This window comes from Grampus griseus, assembly GCF_964374135.1.
Source record: "Grampus griseus genome assembly, chromosome: 1".
Lineage (NCBI taxonomy): Eukaryota > Metazoa > Chordata > Mammalia > Artiodactyla > Delphinidae > Grampus > Grampus griseus.
Genome location: NC_139017.1, coordinates 118,131,739 through 118,150,268, shown reverse-complemented (window position 1 = coordinate 118,150,268; position 18,530 = coordinate 118,131,739). Strand labels below are relative to the sequence as shown.

Sequence of the window (18,530 nt, the reverse complement as noted above, 5' to 3'; positions counted from 1 at the left end):
AGTATTTTATTATATGACTGTACCGTAACTCATTTTTTTTTTTACATCTTTATTGGAGTATAATTGCTTTACAATGGTGTGTTAGTTTCTGCTTTATAACAAAGTGAATCACTTATACATATACATATGTTCCCATATCTCTTCCCTCTTGCGTCTCCCTCCCTCCCACCCTCCCTATCCCATCACTCCAGGCAGTCACAAAGCACCAAGCTGATCTCCCTGTGCTAATGCAGCTGTTTCCCACTAGATATCTACCTTACATTTGGTAGTGTATATATGTCCATGCCTCTCTCTCACTTTGTCACAGCTTACCCTTCCTCCTCCCCATATCCTCAAGTCCATTCTCTAGTAGGTCTGTGTCTTTGTTCCTGTCTTACCCCTAGGTTCTTCATGACATTTTTTTTTTCTTAAATTCCATATATATGTATAAGCATACGGTATTTGTCTTTCTCCTTCTGACTTACTTCACTCTGTATGACAGAATCTAGGTCTATCCAACTCATTACAAATAGCTCAATTTCGTTTCTTTTTATGGCGGAGTAATACTCCATTGTATATATGTGCCACATCTTCTTTATCCATTCATCTGATGGTGGACACTTAGGTTGTTTCCATCTCTGGGCTATTGTAAATAGAGCTGCAATGAACATTTTGGTACATGACTCTTTTTGAATAATGGTTTTCTCAGAGTATATGCCCAGTAGTGGGATTGCTGGGTCATATGGTAGTTCCATTTGTAGTTTTTTAAGGAACCTCCATACTGTTCTCAATAGTGGCTGTACCAATTCACATTCCCACCGGCAGTGCAAGAGTGTTCCCTTTTCGCCACACCCTCTCCAGCATTTATTGTTTCTAGATTTTTTGATGATGGCCATTCTGACTGGTGTGAGATGATATCTCATTGTAGTTTTGTTTTGCATTTCTCTAATGATTAATGATGTTGAGCATTCTTTCATGTGTTTGTTGGCAATCTGTATATCTTCTATGGAGAAATGTCTATTTAGGTCTTCTGCCCATTTTTGGATTGGGTTGTTTGTTTTTTTGTTATTGAGCTGCATGAGCTGCTTGTAAATTTTGGAGATTAATCCTTTGTCAGTTGCTTCGTTTGCAAATATCTTCTCCCATTTTGAGGGTTGTCTTTTCATTTTGTTTATGGTTTCCTTTGCTGTGCAAAAGCTTTTAAGTTTCATTAGGTCCCATTTGTTTATTTTTGCTTTTATTTCCATTTCTCTAGGTAGGTCAAAAAGGACCTTGCTGTAATTTATGTCATAGAGTGTTCTTCCTATGTTTTCCTCTAAGAGTTTGATAGTTTCTGGCCTTACATTTAGGTCTTTAATCCATTTTGAGCTTATTTTTGTGTTTGGTGTTAGGGAGTGATCTAATCTCATACTTTTACATGTACCTGTCCAGTTTTCCCAGCACCACTTATTGAAGAGGCTGTCCTTCCTCCACTGTATATTCCTGCCTCCTTTATCAAAGATAAGGTGACCATATGTGCGTGGGTTTATCTCTGGGCTTTCTATCCTGTTCCATTGATTTACCTTTCTGTTTTTGTGCCAGGACCATACTGTCTTGATTACTATAGCTTTGTAGTATAGTCTGAAGTCAGGGAACCTACTTGCTCCACCTCCGTTTTTCTTTCTCAAGATTGCTTTGGCTATTCGGGGGTCTTTTGTGTTCCCATAAAAATTGTGAAATTTTTTGTTCTAGTTGTGTGAAAAATGCCAGTGGTAGTTTGATAGGGATTGCGTTGAATCTGTAGATTGCTTTGGGTAGTAGAGTCATTTTCATAATGTTGATTCTTCCAATCCAAGAACATGGTATATCTCTCCATCTATTTGTATTATCTTTAATTTCTTTCATCAGTGCCTTATAATTTTCTGCATACAGGTATTTTGTCTCCTTAGGTAGGTTTATTCCTAGATATTTTATTCTTTTTGTTGAAATGGTAAATGGGAGTGTTTTCTTTATTTCACTTTCAGATTTTTCATCATTAGTGTATAGGAATGCCAGAGATTTCTGTGCATTAATTTTGTATCCTGCTACTATACCAAATTCACTGATTAGCTCTAGTAGTTTTCTGGTAGCATCTTTAGGATTCTCTATGTAGAATATCATGTCATTTGCAAACAGTCACAGCTTTACTTCTTCTTTTCAGATTTGGATTCCTTTTATTTCCTTTTCTTTTCTGATTGCTGTGGCTAAAACTTCCAAAACTATGTTGAATAATAGTGGTGAGAGTGGGCAACCTTGTCTTGTTCCTGATCTTAGCATAACTCATTTAATCAATCTCCTATTGATAGACACTTAGGCTGTTTCCATTTTATTATTACTATTTCATAGTACCTATAACATTAGGAATGTTTATGCAAATTTCCATCAGATATGTTCTAGGAGAAAAACTGCTGAATCAAAAAGAACATACAAATTTCATAAATACTTGATAAAATATGATAAATATTATCATATTTCACTACCACCAGTAGAAAATAAGATGTCTTTTTTTCCTCTCATTCTGGTCAATCCTGGAAATTTTAATCTTTTTAATTTATTTGACAACTTAATAAGCTAAAGTAATATCTCTATTAATTTGCATTTCTTTTTTAACTGTGGTTGATCAGCACTTTCTGTTATTGTTGGCCATTATATCATGTTATTTCCTGTTTATCACTTTTGCCAACTTCTACACTGAATGATCATCTTTTTCTTTTTTGATTTTATAAAAGTAGTTCATATAATAAAGCTACTGACCCACTGTCAGGTATACATGTTGAAAAAATTTCTTTTTCCTGAATTTCCACTTATCTTTTAACTTTGTATACCACTTTGTGGGTTAAAGTGGGATTACTCTGTGTCATACTTTAAAATTTCTGTTACATTTTCTGGCTTTGGGGTCATGTTTAGAAAAAACTTCTTTACCCCATTATTCTATTAACATGCCCCTGCATTTTCTTCTGTTACTTTTTGGTTGTATATTTTATATACAATATTTCTATGTTTCAGTATTCATTTTGGTATAATGTATGAGATAAATATCCAATTTTATTTTATATTCATGAATGTCATTTCAGTTAATTCAATACCACTTATTTAATAATCTACTCTTTGGCTACTGACTTGGAATCCCATCTTTATCACATTTAAAATTGATGTTTGTAATTGTATTTATTTCTTTCTGCTAGTTCTATGATAATTTCATACTGTTTTAAGGATTGAAATCTGATATTTTCATAAATATTTTCACTTACTACTAAAAACTGTCAGAACCATTTAAAGTAACTTTTTAGCTTTTCAAATTAATACACATTTATATAAGAATTAAAACAATTGAGAGGCTTAAAAAATATATATTTTGGAATACAATAGGTGGTTTGTAAAGAAGTATATAAATTTACCAAATGATAATTGTGGTATCAGAAGTCAGAGAGGAAAAAGAGCATATTTTTCAACAAACTATTCTGAGATCAACTGGCGCTGCAATTGGAAAAAAAGAAAGTTTGATTCTTACTTCATTCCATACACAAAAATAAATCCCAAGTGCATTAGAAATTTATAACTTCTAATAAACCATAGACATACTAGAGAAATATAGCCAAATGTTATTTTCAAGAGAAGGAAGGCAATTATAATCATGACACAAAATCCAAAAACTATAAAGAAAATTAACATAATCAATTCTTAAAAATATAAACATACATTTTTAATGGCTCCATTATATTTTATTAAATACATGGGCCATAATTTACTACCATCCACATATTGTTAGATATCTGTATAGTTTCCAATATACTATTATTGTAAATAATACTTTAAAGAACATATCTGTTACACTAGGATTGTCTTTGAATGATCTTTATGTACTGAAATTGTGGTATCCCATTTTTGTTGGAAATAAGTGGGTCATTGGCTTAGGTCTGGGAAACATTGTTACAGAGGCCCTTTTAAAAATAGCCTATTTTAAAGAACTAGAGATTTGTGTGATCTTTTTACCACCTGGTGCTTTCTTTGTCCTTCATAGTGTGAAGGTTTTGTTGGCAATGTCTAGGAGCTTTTGAGTTACTGAGGTTAAGATAAGAATTACCATCCTAGATTGGAATTTAGTCTCGTTGTCTCTAATAGGCAATGAGGACCTTTTACAGATGTCAGCTTACCCGCCATAAACTCAACCTGACATGATTAAGGATTTACCCCCCAACCTCACCCAAATTTCTGGTTTCTCTTGATTGTCCATAATAATTCTACTCCGTGTGTGTTGTTAACCCTTTCCTAAACCTATTTTTTAAATCTGTTTATCTCTTGGAATAATAAGCTCCAAGTTATGGGTGGGCAACACGGGGACACAATAGAAATATTCTGAGACTCCTTTTTGCTGTTTTTGGTGGTAGAGAGCGCTGCTGCTGCCTTGGTTTCTTACCCTTTCAATACTAACTTTTATAGAAACTGAATTGGTTATGAAGAACCAGGGTATTGAGTAAAAACTCAGGTATTACCAGAAAAGAAATGGACCAGTGAGAAAGGAGAAAAAAATTTCTAAAAATATGAAATCTATGTTTCTGTTTTGTTTTTTCTTTATGATGAAGAAAGAAAACTTGCTTTCATAATGAAAACTTCTGTTATAATTAACATTAGAAAGGAATTTAATGGAACATTCCCCCTTGTTTGTTTCAGCTACTTAGGGTCATTGTCAGCAGCAGGCTAGTTGTCATGAAAAGCTGGCCTGCCACTCATTGAAGACTTTCTAGGTGTGCCCCTCACTTTGAAAGGTGGAGTGATTTATCAATAGACACTGTGGCAAAAACAATTCGAACAACTACACTGTCTAGCTTTTTAGCAGCTCCTCAGAACTCAGCCTTCCAATAGCCCATTTCATAAGGCATTTTAAAATATGGCTTCCGATAAAATCACTGGTCCAATTCACCCAGTACAATTATATTTTTACTAAGCAGAGTGTTCCTGTGTTCTAATAAAATGCTGCAGAACAATGACATCTTGTCTTAAGTCATATAGTATGAAACATCCCACCTGCTTATAAACTGCCTCTGGGGAAAAGGGGAGGGAAGTCCTTTTTTATGAACTTCAATCCTCTTATGAGTAGGATTAATGTGAAAGTGATTTCTAGGTTCCAGCTTAGACAGTAAAATCAGACAAAGCAAAATGGCCATACTCACTCATTGGGGGTGCCCTTTTGGCCACAAAAGTGGCCTTGGCTGTCTGTAGGATAGGCCACTCTTCTGGGGTCGCCATTGACCCAGGCTGCAGGAACAAGAAAAGACAAAAAAATCAGCAACAGCTGGCTGAAGGCAGTCTGATTTGAGAAATTAGAATGCACCATTGCAACACACTAACCTCTCCCCTCAATCACAAAAGATTATTGATTTTCTTAAAAGAGTAATTTCTTAATGAAAAGTAAAATAAAATATGGATGAATCAGTCAGAAAGCACATTTCTTATTCTCTCAGGATTCATCTGGGTTGTAGCCAAAACATGAGGTAATGCACTTAGAAAATGACATTTATTAAAATGTGAATTAGAGGGCACACTACAAATGCTTGGGTGGCAAGAAGTCACTTTTGCTAGGGCTCAAAACTAAATGACTTCATAGCAGAGCTAATAAATTTGCAGTACCTATTATGATGTAATTCTTTTGGGTTATACATAAGTGAAGACCATTACAAAAAATTCAAAGGAGTGAAACTATAATACCCAATTCAAATTGGCTAGTTCTTTATGATTTCTTATGACACTGTAAAGGCGAACAGTAGCAACTTCAGAAGTAACACATAATAAAAATTCACTGTACACTTTGTCTGATAATCTCAAAGCTGCCTATAAATATCAAGTGTTTTCAAACTTCATGAAATTAAAGATTTGGCTCTGTTTTCTCTGAAGATGCTGGGTGGGCTCCACCTCATACAAACTCATCGCCCTTATATACTTATCAGCTAGACTACAGAACCACACAAAGCAACGTACATTAGCTAAATTGGGCCATACTCCCTAATTCTAACTAAATGTTTCTAATTTCTCTAATTTGATTAATACGTTTCCTAAAAATCTGGGAAATTTATTGGTCACCTAATGCTTGCCTTTGTATATGGAAAACATATCTCTTTGTCCTTTGCTTCTTTTAACATTTCCAGCTATCTCCTTACCCACATGTAATGGATTTGACAGTTCATGTTACAATTCAATCACTCTTATGTACATAGCCTGTGTGACTTGGGAAGATAAAAATAAATCAATTCTGAATGAGAATTTTAATATGGAAAAGACACTTTTCTCAATAATTTTTCTCATCCATCCAAGCCTTTCCTTTTAGTATCTGAGTACCCAGAAAAGTCTCCTTTGTCTAATTCTTTCTTCAATGTCATAGAGGCACTGACAGTTTCATCTTCTAATACCTTCTTACAAAATCTGACTCATTCGGACAGTTCTCTGCTGCCATATGCTCCCATCTTTATGTCCCAGGATAAAGAAAGTGGACTATAAATAAGGCATTTAAATGACATCTAAGTGTTCAATGTATAATGTCTCCAGGCACTATTTTATTAAATTCTTCTTTTATATCTTAGTTTGTCAGATACCTAAGAGTTCTAATTTTACCTGACTCTATACTCTGTAATATGTTTCTTTTAACTTTATCCCAAAATGGTATATTCCTTTTCTATACAATTATTAATTCAAAATGGGCACCTGAAGAAACATTTGGATTGCTAGGTTTGCTACTTAATATTTTTATGACCCTGAACAAGTCACTTAAATGCTTTAGTCTTGGCTTTCCAATTTGTTACTAAAAAAATGGGTATAATAATACCCAGCCCCAAAGAATGTTGAGGATATGAAAGAAGATAAAGAAAGTGGAATGCCTAACGTGGTACTTGGCGTGCAATATAGACTCAGTAATGATAGGTCCTGTCTTATTTGGGTTTCACAGAAACCAAACACTGAGACAAGGACTTTGATACACGTAGTTAATTTGGGAAGTGATTAAGTGGGGGCGAAGAGAGTGAGACAGGGAAGGGAGCAAAGCCAATAAAGTGCATGTTAACGAGTGGGATACTGTTATGGGTGAGGTGACTCCACGCTGCTAGGGACCTTCTGAGGAACCATGGAGAACCTCTGCCCATGTTGCCGTGTCAGTGGGCATGATAAAACTATCTGCCATAGCTGCAAGCAAACTTGGAAGGACTGGGGGGATATGGGGTGGGGCATCAGCAACACCTGCTGTAGTTTTTTTTCTTTTTTCATCATCAGTCATTCAGCTAAATATCTTACTAAATGATAGCTCTGTGTCCTGTACTAGAAGTCAATACCAGTATAGTTTACGTCAGAGTTCTCAACAAACACACGAAAAGGAGAGAATGAAGTTTGTAGAAGGCTTGGAGAAGAGGTGGGACCTGGAAAAGACTAGAAAATGACCAAGATTTGAGAAGGAATCTGGAAGGTGACAAGGAGTAGGGAAAGAATTATAGATTGAGGAAACAGTATAATAATAAGAGCTTCAATTTACTAATTGCTTACATGTATCAAGTACTATGCTAAATATATTATATCCATTTCTCATTTGAGTCTCACAATAACCCTATAAAGTAGATATTTTCACCTCTGATATTATTTGCAGCTCAGAGTTTTATTTACTTCTCAAGATCACCCAGGTTTTAAGTGGCATAAACAGGGTTTGAACTTAGGAGTGTTGCTCTCTAGGGCTCATGCTTTAAACATTAGACTATAGTCACTATACTGCTGCCTGCTAAAGGACAGATTGGGAATGAGCTTGTTAACACTGGAAACAACAAGGATATCAGCTAAATGAGGATGAGCAGTATGTTAGACACATATGGTAGGAAAGGAGATAACACAGGTGATTTTGGAGCCTCTGCCACCTGTAAAGAAGAGCTTTGTACTTGGCAGGAGAAGGAGAGAGTCTGGTTGACAGGGATCTCATGCCCAAGACAAAGGAGAGGAAGATGAACATGGAAGTGTCAAGGGAAGAGTTCTCCTCCTTGATTTTGTAGTTTTGAATTATGGCAGGTGGCTGTTTACTAAGCTGCTGCTACACCTCTCCACGTATCCTCTGGCACAGAAGTTTTGCTGCATATGCTCTGTGTTTGAGCTGGAACATCAAGTCTGAGCTGAAAGCTTCAAGGGCCAGTTCAACCAAGTCACCTCAGTCAAGGGTATCTAGTTTTCCTTATCTTCTCCATTAAGCCCACATCTCTCCACACCTCCACTGGAGGAATATGGCACGGAAAAAAAGAGGAGGAAAAGGAAATACGCAGTAGCAGTCATTCTGTCCATTAGTAAAGTAAGGGGCTTCTCACATTTTACTCCCTTTCTTGGAATTTCTCTATTCATGGAACTTCTAGAACTGTGCTGTCCAATATGGTAGCCACTAACCACATATGTCTACTGTACACTTAAATGTGGCTTACCTGAAGCGAGACATAATGTAACTGCAAAATACACATCAGATTTTAAAGAGAGTATGAACAACAACAAAAAAAGAATGTAAATATCTCATTAATACTGTTCATATTGAGTATATTTGAAATGATAATATTTGGTTATGGTTAATTTCATCTGTTTATTTTTACTCCCTTAAATGTAGCTACTAGGAAATTTAACATTACACATTTGACTCACTTATGCTTCTTCTGGCTTGATCTGTTCTAGAATATTTCCCCACAAATGTCAGGACTTCTCATATAAGGTGATTAATTGTGCTGTAGCATCATGGGTTTGTATGTCAGTCCTCCTCAACTCCATCATACCCAACACATCCTTTTTATAACGAATATTTGACAATGCTGCTTTTATATAAATCTTGAAGTACTATTTATACATAACTCATCTACCCCCACACACACAATTTCTTAAAAACAAACAATAGCTGTAATGTAAATGAGAACTAAGAAAATAAGTTCTAATTAAACAGTATGCATATCAATATTGCAAATGCTCACATGTGACCAAGCTAGAAGACACAGTAAAATAGGTACTTGCAGCTATAGATAGAATCACTGAATGTAACAGTTATAATTGCAGGAGGATTCAGGTGTATTGTGTAGGAGACTCAAATACTGTAAGTGGTGTTGTCAATGATATGATTTTCCTAAATGAAAAAATTTTAGTAAATTCCAACCAAAAAAGTACAATCTTTCCTAAAATTCTCTTGGTAGTTATTAAAACCATGCAAAAATAAAAATTTGTAATTTTAAAACAGAAGTTCTAGATTCAAATATTTAAAAGCAAATTGTCACCTACATGAGTGGTACATGGGAAAGTTAGGCAAGAAGCGGGGCAATTCTTGGTTTTGTAGAACTGTCCCAGATATTGCCAGGCATCTATCTTCCCTGGTTTCCACCTACCCACTAAAAGACAGTAGTACCTCTAAAACATGTGACAATCAAAAAGTCAACTCAAATTTTCCAGAAGACCCCCCTATGCAGTGGTACTGCTCCAGTTGAGAGCCACTGATGTAGATGTTTATTCACACTCTTAAAAATTTCCAAAATATATAGATTTCACATGGTCTTTTCCTCCCTGATTTTTTGGGGGATATGCCATCATGGAGCTCTTTCTTATAATTTAATCCCATATACTTTTTTTATTCACTAGTTTTATTTTTTGGATTCTACATATAAGTGATATCATACAGTATTTATCTTTCTCTGTCTGAGTTATTTCACTAAGCATATTGCCTTCCAAGTACATCCATGCTGTTGCAAATGGCAAAATTTCATTCTTTTTTATGGCTGAGTAGTATTCCATTGTATGTATATACGCATCTTCTTTATCCATTCATCTGTTGATGGACATTTGTTTCCATATCTTGGCAATTGTAAATAATGCTGCTATGAACACTGCAGTGTATGTATCTTTTTGAATTAGTGTTTTTGTTTCTTTTGGCTATATACCCCAGAGTGGAAATGCTGAGTCATATGGTAGTTCTATTTTTTTTTTTAAGTACTGCATTTTCTTTTTAATATTTATTTATTTATTTAGGTTGCACCAGGTCTTAGTTGTGGAAGGCAGGCTCCTTAGTTGAGGCTCCAGGGATACTCAGTTGTGGCTCACCAGCTCCTTAGTTGCAGCAATGGACTCCTTAGTTGTGGCCTATGGGCTCCTTAGTTGTGGCATGTGAACTCTTAGTTGTGGCATGCATGTGGGATCTAGTTTCCTGACCAGAGATCAAATCCAGGCCCCCTGCATTGGGAGCACAGAGTCTTATCCACTGTGCCACACTTTTTTTTTTTTTTTTTTTTGGGAAACCTCCATACTGTATTCCACAGTGGTTACACCAATTTACATTCCTATCAACAGTGTACAAGAGTTCCCTTTGCTCCACATCTTTGCCAACATTTGTGATTTGTGTTATTTTTGATGACAGTTATTCTTAGAGGTATGAGGTGATATCTAGTTGTGGTTTTAATTTGCATTTCTCTGATGATTAGCAACATTGAGCATATTTTCACGTGCCTGTTGGTCATTTGTATTCTTTGGAAAAATGTCTATGTTAAAATTTGTATGGAAACACAAAATACCCTAAATAGCCAAAACAATCTTGAGAAAGAATCACACTCCCTGACTTCAGACTATACTACAAAGCTATAGTAACAATATGGTGTCGGCACAAAAACAGACTTATAGATCAATGCAACAGAACAGAGAGCCCAGAAATAAGCCCATGAACTTATGGTCAACTTACAACAAAGGAGGCAAGAACATACAATGGAGAAAAGACACTCTCTTTTTTTTTTTTTTTTGCTGTACGCGGGCCTCTCACTGTTGTGGCCTCTCCCATTGCGGAGCACAGGCTCCGGACGCGCAGGCTTAGCGGCCATGGCTCACGGGCCCAGCTGCTCTGCGGCATGTGGGATCTTCCTGGACCGGGGCACGAACCCGTGTCCCATGCATCAGCAGGGGGACTCTCAACCACTGTGCCACCAGGGAAGCCCCAAGACAGTCTCTTTAATAAGTGGTGTTGGGAAGACTGGACAGCTACATGTGAAAGAATGAAATTTGAACATTTTCTAATACCATATACAAAAATAAAATCAAAATGAATTAAAGACCTGAATGTATTGGGTTGGCCAAAAGGTTTGTTCACTTTTTCCATAAGATGGCTCTAGTAGCACTTAGTTGTCTTTCATTGGAAACCATTTTGTTAGATTGCATGTGACAGCTGTCATATCAGCATGCACTTAAAAAAAAGACATGAAAATTGGTGAATTTTTGTGTAGCCATTTTAATATTGAAGATAGAAGAAAAAAGCAACATTTTCAGCATATGATGCTTCATTATTTCAAGAAAGGTAGAAACACAACCAAAAGGCAAAAAAAAAAAAAAATATTTGTGCTGTGTATGGAGAAGGTGCTGTGACTGATGGAGCATGTCAAAAGTGGTTTGCAAAGTTTCATGCTGGAGATTTCTCGCTGGACGATGCTCCGTGGTCGGGTAGACCAGTTGAAGTTGATAGCGATTAAATCGAGACATTAACTGAGAACAATGAACGTTATACGTGAGATAGCCGACATACTCAAAATATCCAAATCAAGCGTTGAAAATCATTTGCACCAGCTTGGTTATGTTCATCGCTTTGATGTTTGTGTTCCACATAAGTTAAGTGAAAAAAATCTTCTTGACCGTATTTCCACATGAGATTCTCTATTGAAACGTAATGAAATCATTCTGTTTTTAAAACAACTTGTGATGGGCAATGAAGAGTGGATACTGTATAACAATGTGGAACGGAAGAGATCATGGGGCAAGCGAAATAAACCACCAACCACACCAAAGGCCGGTCTTCATCCAAAGAAGGTGATCTTGTGTATATGGTGGGATTGGAAGGGAGTCCTCTATGATGAGCTCCTTCTGGAAAACCAAACAATTAATTCCAACAAGTACTGCTCCCAATTAGACCAACTGAAAGTGGCACTCGATGAAAAGCATCTGGAATTAGTCAACAGAAAATGCATAATCTTCCATCAGGATAAGGCAAGACTGCATGTTTCTTTGATGACCAGGCAAAAACTGGTACAGCTTGGCTGGGAAGTTCTGATTCATCTGCCGTATTCATCAGACATTGCACCTTCGGATTTCCATTTATTTTTGTCTTTACAAAATTCTCTTAATGGACAAAATTTCAATTCCCTGGAAGACTGTAAAAGGCACCTGGAACAGTTCTTTGCTCAAAAAGATAAAATATTTTGGAAGATGGAATTATGAAGGTGCCTGAAAAATGGCAGAAGGTAGTGAAACAAAAGGGCGAACATGTTGTTCGATAAAGTTCTTGGTGAAAATGAAAAATGTGTCTTTTATTTTTACTTAAAAACTGAAGGGACCTTTTGGCCAACCCAATAAGACTGGGAATCATAAAACTCCTAGAAGAAAACATAGGCTGAACAGCCTTTGACATAAATTGTAGTAATATTTTTTTAGATCCATCTCCTAAGGCAAAAGAAAATAAAAGCAAAAATAAACAAATGGGACCTAATCAGCTTAAAAACTTTTGCACAGCAAAGGTAACCATCAACAAAATGGAAAGACAACCAACTAAATGGGAGAAAATGTTTGCAAATGATATGACCAATAAGGGGTTAATAACCAAAATACATAAACAGCTCATACAGCTCAACCTCAAAAAACCAAACGACCTGATTAAAAAATGGACAAAAGACCTGAATAATGCCATTTACTTTTATTCAGCTGATCAGCATGTTTGGCAGCTTTCAAATATGTCCATAAATTATTTGACAATTTTCCTTCAAATAGTGGTGCTTAATTCCCTATCCTTTGAGTGTGGACTAGACTTAGTGACTGGCTTCTAATGAATAGAATGTGACAGAATAATATTTGGTGACTTCCAAGAATAGGTCATAAAAGGCAGTGCAGCTTCCTCTTTGCTCTCCCTCTCTCTATTTTAGATCAGTAGCTCTAGGGGAAGCCATCTGACATGTCATGAGGACACTCAGACAGTCCTATAGAAAAAGCCCACGATTGTCAGCAGTCAGCAAGAACTGAAGCCTCGTGGTGACATCTGTGCAAGGGAGCCATCTAGAAGGCTGACACCTCACCATAGTCACGCCTTCAGCGGAGTGTGGCCTTGGCTTACATCTTGACCGCTACTTCATAAAGAACTCAGAGCCAGAGCCACAACCAAGCTATTCCCAATTCCAGACCACAGAAACTGTGAGATAAGAAATGTTTGCTTACTTTACATTGCCAAGTTTGGAGTAATTTGTTATGTAGCAATAGATAACTAACTACTATCTAGCTTTTAAAAATCTTTTGTATACCTGAAGCAGTTAAATCACCTTTCTCTCCTTCAACCTAAATATTCACAATACTTAAGTTTTATTTTCTATTTGATTTCTATTTTTATTTTCTCTTGTCATGTTTTAAATTCATAGCTACAATTCCTAGGATTTAAGTATTTTTTGTTGCTTCGCTATATGATTTAATACATGGAGCCTGCAACTTGATTTAAAATATGACTTAGGGCCTACCTAACCAATTACACGTTATCTGATACCTATTTACCTTACTTCTTTAAAAAAAAGTTAATATGAAAACTTTATCTTAAAGTGTGGGTCTAGAATATAGTCAAACTCCCATTCAATCATTCATACTGAATTGTCAGTCATCATATTCTTATTAAGTTAAATCATTCATTCATTCACTGGGCCTTACTATTGGCCAGTGCAGAGGGAAGATGGTTTCTGAAGAATGATAATGGATTCGTTTAAGCTTAACCAAGTCACGGCCTTAATTTTAGCTGCTGTTCAAGTTGTAGTCTCTCTGCTGGAACAAATCAAAGCAGCCTCTGCCAGCTTGCATGCAGCAATTGATCTAACAAAAGCTTTCTCCTTTCCCAGTAAGTATAAACACCAGGAGCATTTGCTTTCAACTGGCAGGGATAGTGCTGCATCCTCACCATCTCCCCTTGAAGTTACATGACCTCCTAGCTCTTTGTCACAATTTATTCTGCAAGATTTTTTTTTTTTTTTTTGTGGTACGCGGGCCTCTCACTGCTGTGGCCTCTGCCGTTGCGGAGCACAGGCTCCGGACGCGCAGGTCCAGCGGCCATGGCTCACGGGCCCAGCCGCTCCGCGGCATGTGGAATCCTCCCGGACCGGGGCACGAAACCGTGCCCCCTGCATCGGCAGGCGGACTCTCAACCACTGCGCCACCAGGCAAGCCCTAGTCTGCAAGATTTTAATATAATATCTTACCTCACAGGATACAACACAGATTCCTTACACTGATGGCATCATGCTGATAAGATCTGGAGAATATTGGATAGCATGTAACCAGGATGTCATACAAAGACATACGTGTGCTAATGGATAGGAGATAAACCTCATGAAAATATAGGAGTCTTCCAGTAAGATCTGAGGGCCTGGTAGTGATATCTCCTCCAAAGTAAAAGATAAGTTGCCGTACCTTGCATTGTCTGTTATTTAAAAAGAGGCACAGCATTTAATGGCTGCCCCAAGAAATAAAGTGCTTTTCAGATAATCCAGGTTACTGTACTAGCAGGTCTGCCACTAGGTCTATATGGCAAATGCCTATTAGAGGTTCTTACGGCTTTGGAGAAAATCCATATCCTTTCAGCAAATAAATGTTCTTCTTTTGAGAAGTACCTCCTGAACGTTGAATGATCACCTAATGACATGAGAAGCCCATCAGTGAACTGAATGTTATCTGATCCATCAAGCCTAAAGTTGGCTGTGCCCAATAGCACTCCCTTATTGAGTAGAAGTGGTGTATTCGTTCAATGCTTGAGAAGGTCATGAAGGCACAAGAAAGTTTCATAAGAAGACTGCTCACAATAATAGGGTGTTGACTCCTGAGGCGCGGCTTTAACACATACCTATGGCTCATGGAAATGTCCCTGTGATTATTTGACTAGGAAGCAAAAAAATCAAATCAGATTTACAGGTGGAGCATCTGTTGGCACAGATCAGGAGGCATTCTTCTGGTTATCTACTTTGACTGAAAGAAGAGATGAACTGAATCTGAAACGTTTATCTATTCATAGACTTTGGCCACATTATCACAAACTGGAAAAGAAAAAATATTAGACAACCAATGGCAAGGAAGTTTAAGAAATATTAGAAGTACTGACTTCCAAATGTACTCAGAATATGAAAATATTTATGTCTCATGTGGCTGCTTAGTAAAGACCCCTCTGTAGAGACAGCTTTCAATAACGAGATGGAAAATTAATTGTTCAATGATTTTGTGAAAAAGTAATCATGACAGTAGGGATGAAAATTATGCATGGGTTTTGGATAACATGGACTTTTATTCACAAAGGCTGACCAGGATCCCAACAATGATTATGTGACAAATCTGTCAGCAGTGGATAACCAACACTGAACTCAGTCACCCAGAATAGCCATCCTTATGGAACAAAACACCCTAGGCAAGATCTGGTTAAAGCACCACCTAGGAAGCAAGCCTTTCAAGGTTGGGTTGCTGTTTTCTAGAATACAGCAAGATCCTAGCAGGAAATAGATGTTATAGTCACCCAAGATAATTGCAGAGAGCTTAATAAAGAAATATTTACAAAGGTATGGGCAGAGTTAAGGAAAAGAATAGTTGGTTCAGAGACCAGAGGCTAGCTACAACAGGGAGTCATTTTTACCTCTAGGCCTGAAGGGGCAAAGGAGGAAGGAGTTCCCTAAATCCAGAGAGAGAAGCCAAATGGAAAGAGTTGACTGACTGGACTTGGGGCCTCAGGTAGAGAGGTGCAGTTAACCTGTGGTGACCTACCAGCAAGAGAATCAGAGGAATAAACTCCATAAAACCATTCTCTTACACTCCAATCTGCTGTTGATACCTCCCACAGACCAAATTGGAAGCCAGGGGACAAGAGAGCCTGTGGATGTCATCATAAAAGCCAACTTCTCTAGGGACAGAGCAGGGTGAAGAGTGGGGTAGAGAAGAGATCCAAGGGGTTAAATGAATAGTACCCAGCTCAGGGACTTCCCTGGTGGTCCAGTGGTTCAGACTTTGCCTTGCAATGCAGAGGGTGTGGGTTTGATCCCTGGTCAGGGAGCTAAGATCCCACATGCCTCACGGCCAAAAAAACCCAAAACATAAAGCAGAAGCAATATGGTAACAAATTCAATAAAGATTTTTAAAAAATGGTCCACGTCAAAAAAATCTTTAAAGAAAAAAAAAAAGAAAAATACCCAGCCCATGTTCTGAACAAGTGACCAGCCTACTCACAGGGGAAACTTTAGATATATTCAGCAAGACATTCAGGACTTCATTAAAGACAAACAAAAAACTACCAGAGGTACATGTTTTCAGACTCTTTTGTCAGAATTTACTGCCACATAGGACAGCAAAAGAAAAGAGCAAAATGACACACATTCTAAATATCAGAGTCTGTAAAATGCAAGGGGTGAGAATAGGAAGTAAAAGATGGGACAAAGAGTATGTTTAAAGCATATTTGTAAATAATACATAGAATTGAAAGAAAATGGAAAAACTACCCAATAACTAAGAAATCAAATTAGGCTTTCCACAACACCTTTGTTTTTTTCTGTATTAGCAGGTCTGACTTTATGCTTGCTACATTAATATGCTTTTTTTCTAGTTAATCTAAATAGATGTTAGTCTACTACTATTTACAATCTGTTCAAGGTTTTGATTCACATTGAAGTGGCTGGAAATAATGAAGACAAAAATTTATTTATTCTTTCCTTCATTCACTCTCCAGATGTTTTCTGAGTGCCTGCTATGCGTCAGCACCACGCTAAACTCTGGGTATATAAAGGTCCTTGTTCTCCTAGAGCCTACAGTCTACTGGGGGAAGTAGATCTTAATGAATTAATTGCACAGATGTGAAATTTCAATTCTGACAAGCACTACAAAGAAGCAATATGTGGTACAGAGAGAGGGATTCATAGAGGCAGATGATCAAATGAGGAAAGCCAGGTATGATGTCCCTGAGAGGTATGCAGGAGCTGAGATCTGAAAAATGAAGAGAGGCACAAAGAGGCTTCCAGCCGACGGACACCTGGACGAGGCCCTGTGAGGGGGAGGGGCACGATGGGTACTGGGATGGAAAGGAGGCCAGTGGGTGCACACGTGGGCTGGAGCATGGTCCCAGATCTGGATGGAGAAGCAGTATCTTAGGTTATTTTATACAATGAACTACAGGGAGATTGTTTTAGCGTAACAAGATTGTCAGTGCCAGTTGTGCAATCCATAGCAGAGGCTCTGTTCAAGTGAGTCCTTCTCTTCCTATCAAATTTTCCTTGAAAAACTCAAGGTCACCACACATTCAGTATCACTCATCTTGGTGTTTACTTGCTTAATTGTGGTTCTATAATTGGCAACCATTGCTTTATGTCAAGGAAGAGCTTTCATTGTTCCTAAAACCTGATGCAATTTATTATATCTGAAAATGCTACATGTAATCTTCATTATTAACATCTACTACTAAATACACTTTTTAGAAAGATCTATGAAATCCTTTGAGGTCTTCCTGGCCAAAAAAGCCCAAAGAATGAGATACTGTCTGACATAATTTTATTTACTCTATAGCACAAGCATTAACTGAAAGAAAAAACCAAATCTACTAATAGGTGTGGATTATCATAAAGAATATGGTCCTCTCTTTAGTGTGTACATAATAGAGGCTAATTTTGCAAACGGTTACTGAATGTAAACAATGACGCTGCAGCAAAGTGAACATGTACTCAGTCTCACAGAGCAAGACGGCAGCTACCAAATTATTCATGATTTTTGCTTGCAAAACAATACGTGCTTTTCACTCACGCCTCTGGTGCCGTTCTCTCTGTTTTAAGTCCAACACTATGTGGAATTAGACGACGGAGGGAAAGGAGGGAGAGAAAGCATTAGGAGAAAGTATCATGGGGTTCTGATCTGCCCCCTCTCTCAGTATCCTTCATTACTTAAAGAATCCTCATTCATCTTCTTTATTAAATAAAAGGCAGTATAGCATGGTGATTAAGAGCAGAGGCTCTAGAATAAAACTGCCTGGATTATACTGGTGAATAAAACCAAATGACAAAGTTACACAGAAATCAATACAAATCAGGATTAATCAACTTTTTCCCTTAATTTTCTCGCTATTTTAGAAATAACTATAAAAGACTAAGTGTAGCTGACGCATGTGTGTGTGTGTGTGTGTGTGTGAGAGAGAGAGAGAGAGACAGAGACAGAGACAGAGACAGAGAGACAGAGAGAGAGACAGGGAGAAGAGAAAGGTAAGAAGAGAAATTATTTGTGAAACACTCCTATTTGGGTAATTCACAGCAGATTAGCAAAGATTGATAAGCGATGGGTGAAAACTTTATTCAGGCAAATGATCTTTTCACTCATATCAAGGAACTCATATCCTGTTACTGAAATAGCAGGAGCAAGTATTATTACCTAGTATTGTCTCTTATTTCCAAACATTTGCAAAGTATGTTCCTGTTGTGCTCTAGGGTTAAGTCAGAAGTTGCAGCCATTACAAAGCCCTCTGTCAAGGAGAAAATGTGATT

At 37.3% G+C, this 18,530-nt stretch overlaps 1 protein-coding gene across 2 annotated transcripts in view; it reads right to left on the bottom strand.

Annotated features, from left to right (window-relative positions):
* The window catches only part of SLC44A5 (solute carrier family 44 member 5), a 377,555-nt gene that overhangs the window by 71,971 nt on the left and 287,054 nt on the right, over positions 1 to 18,530 (bottom strand). For both annotated transcript variants that reach the window (XM_082676569.1, XM_082676570.1), the window contains one exon: positions 5,169 to 5,253. In XM_082676569.1, the coding sequence (XP_082532695.1) occupies positions 5,169 to 5,253 (85 nt within the window). The remainder of the gene's footprint in view (positions 1 to 5,168; positions 5,254 to 18,530) is intronic.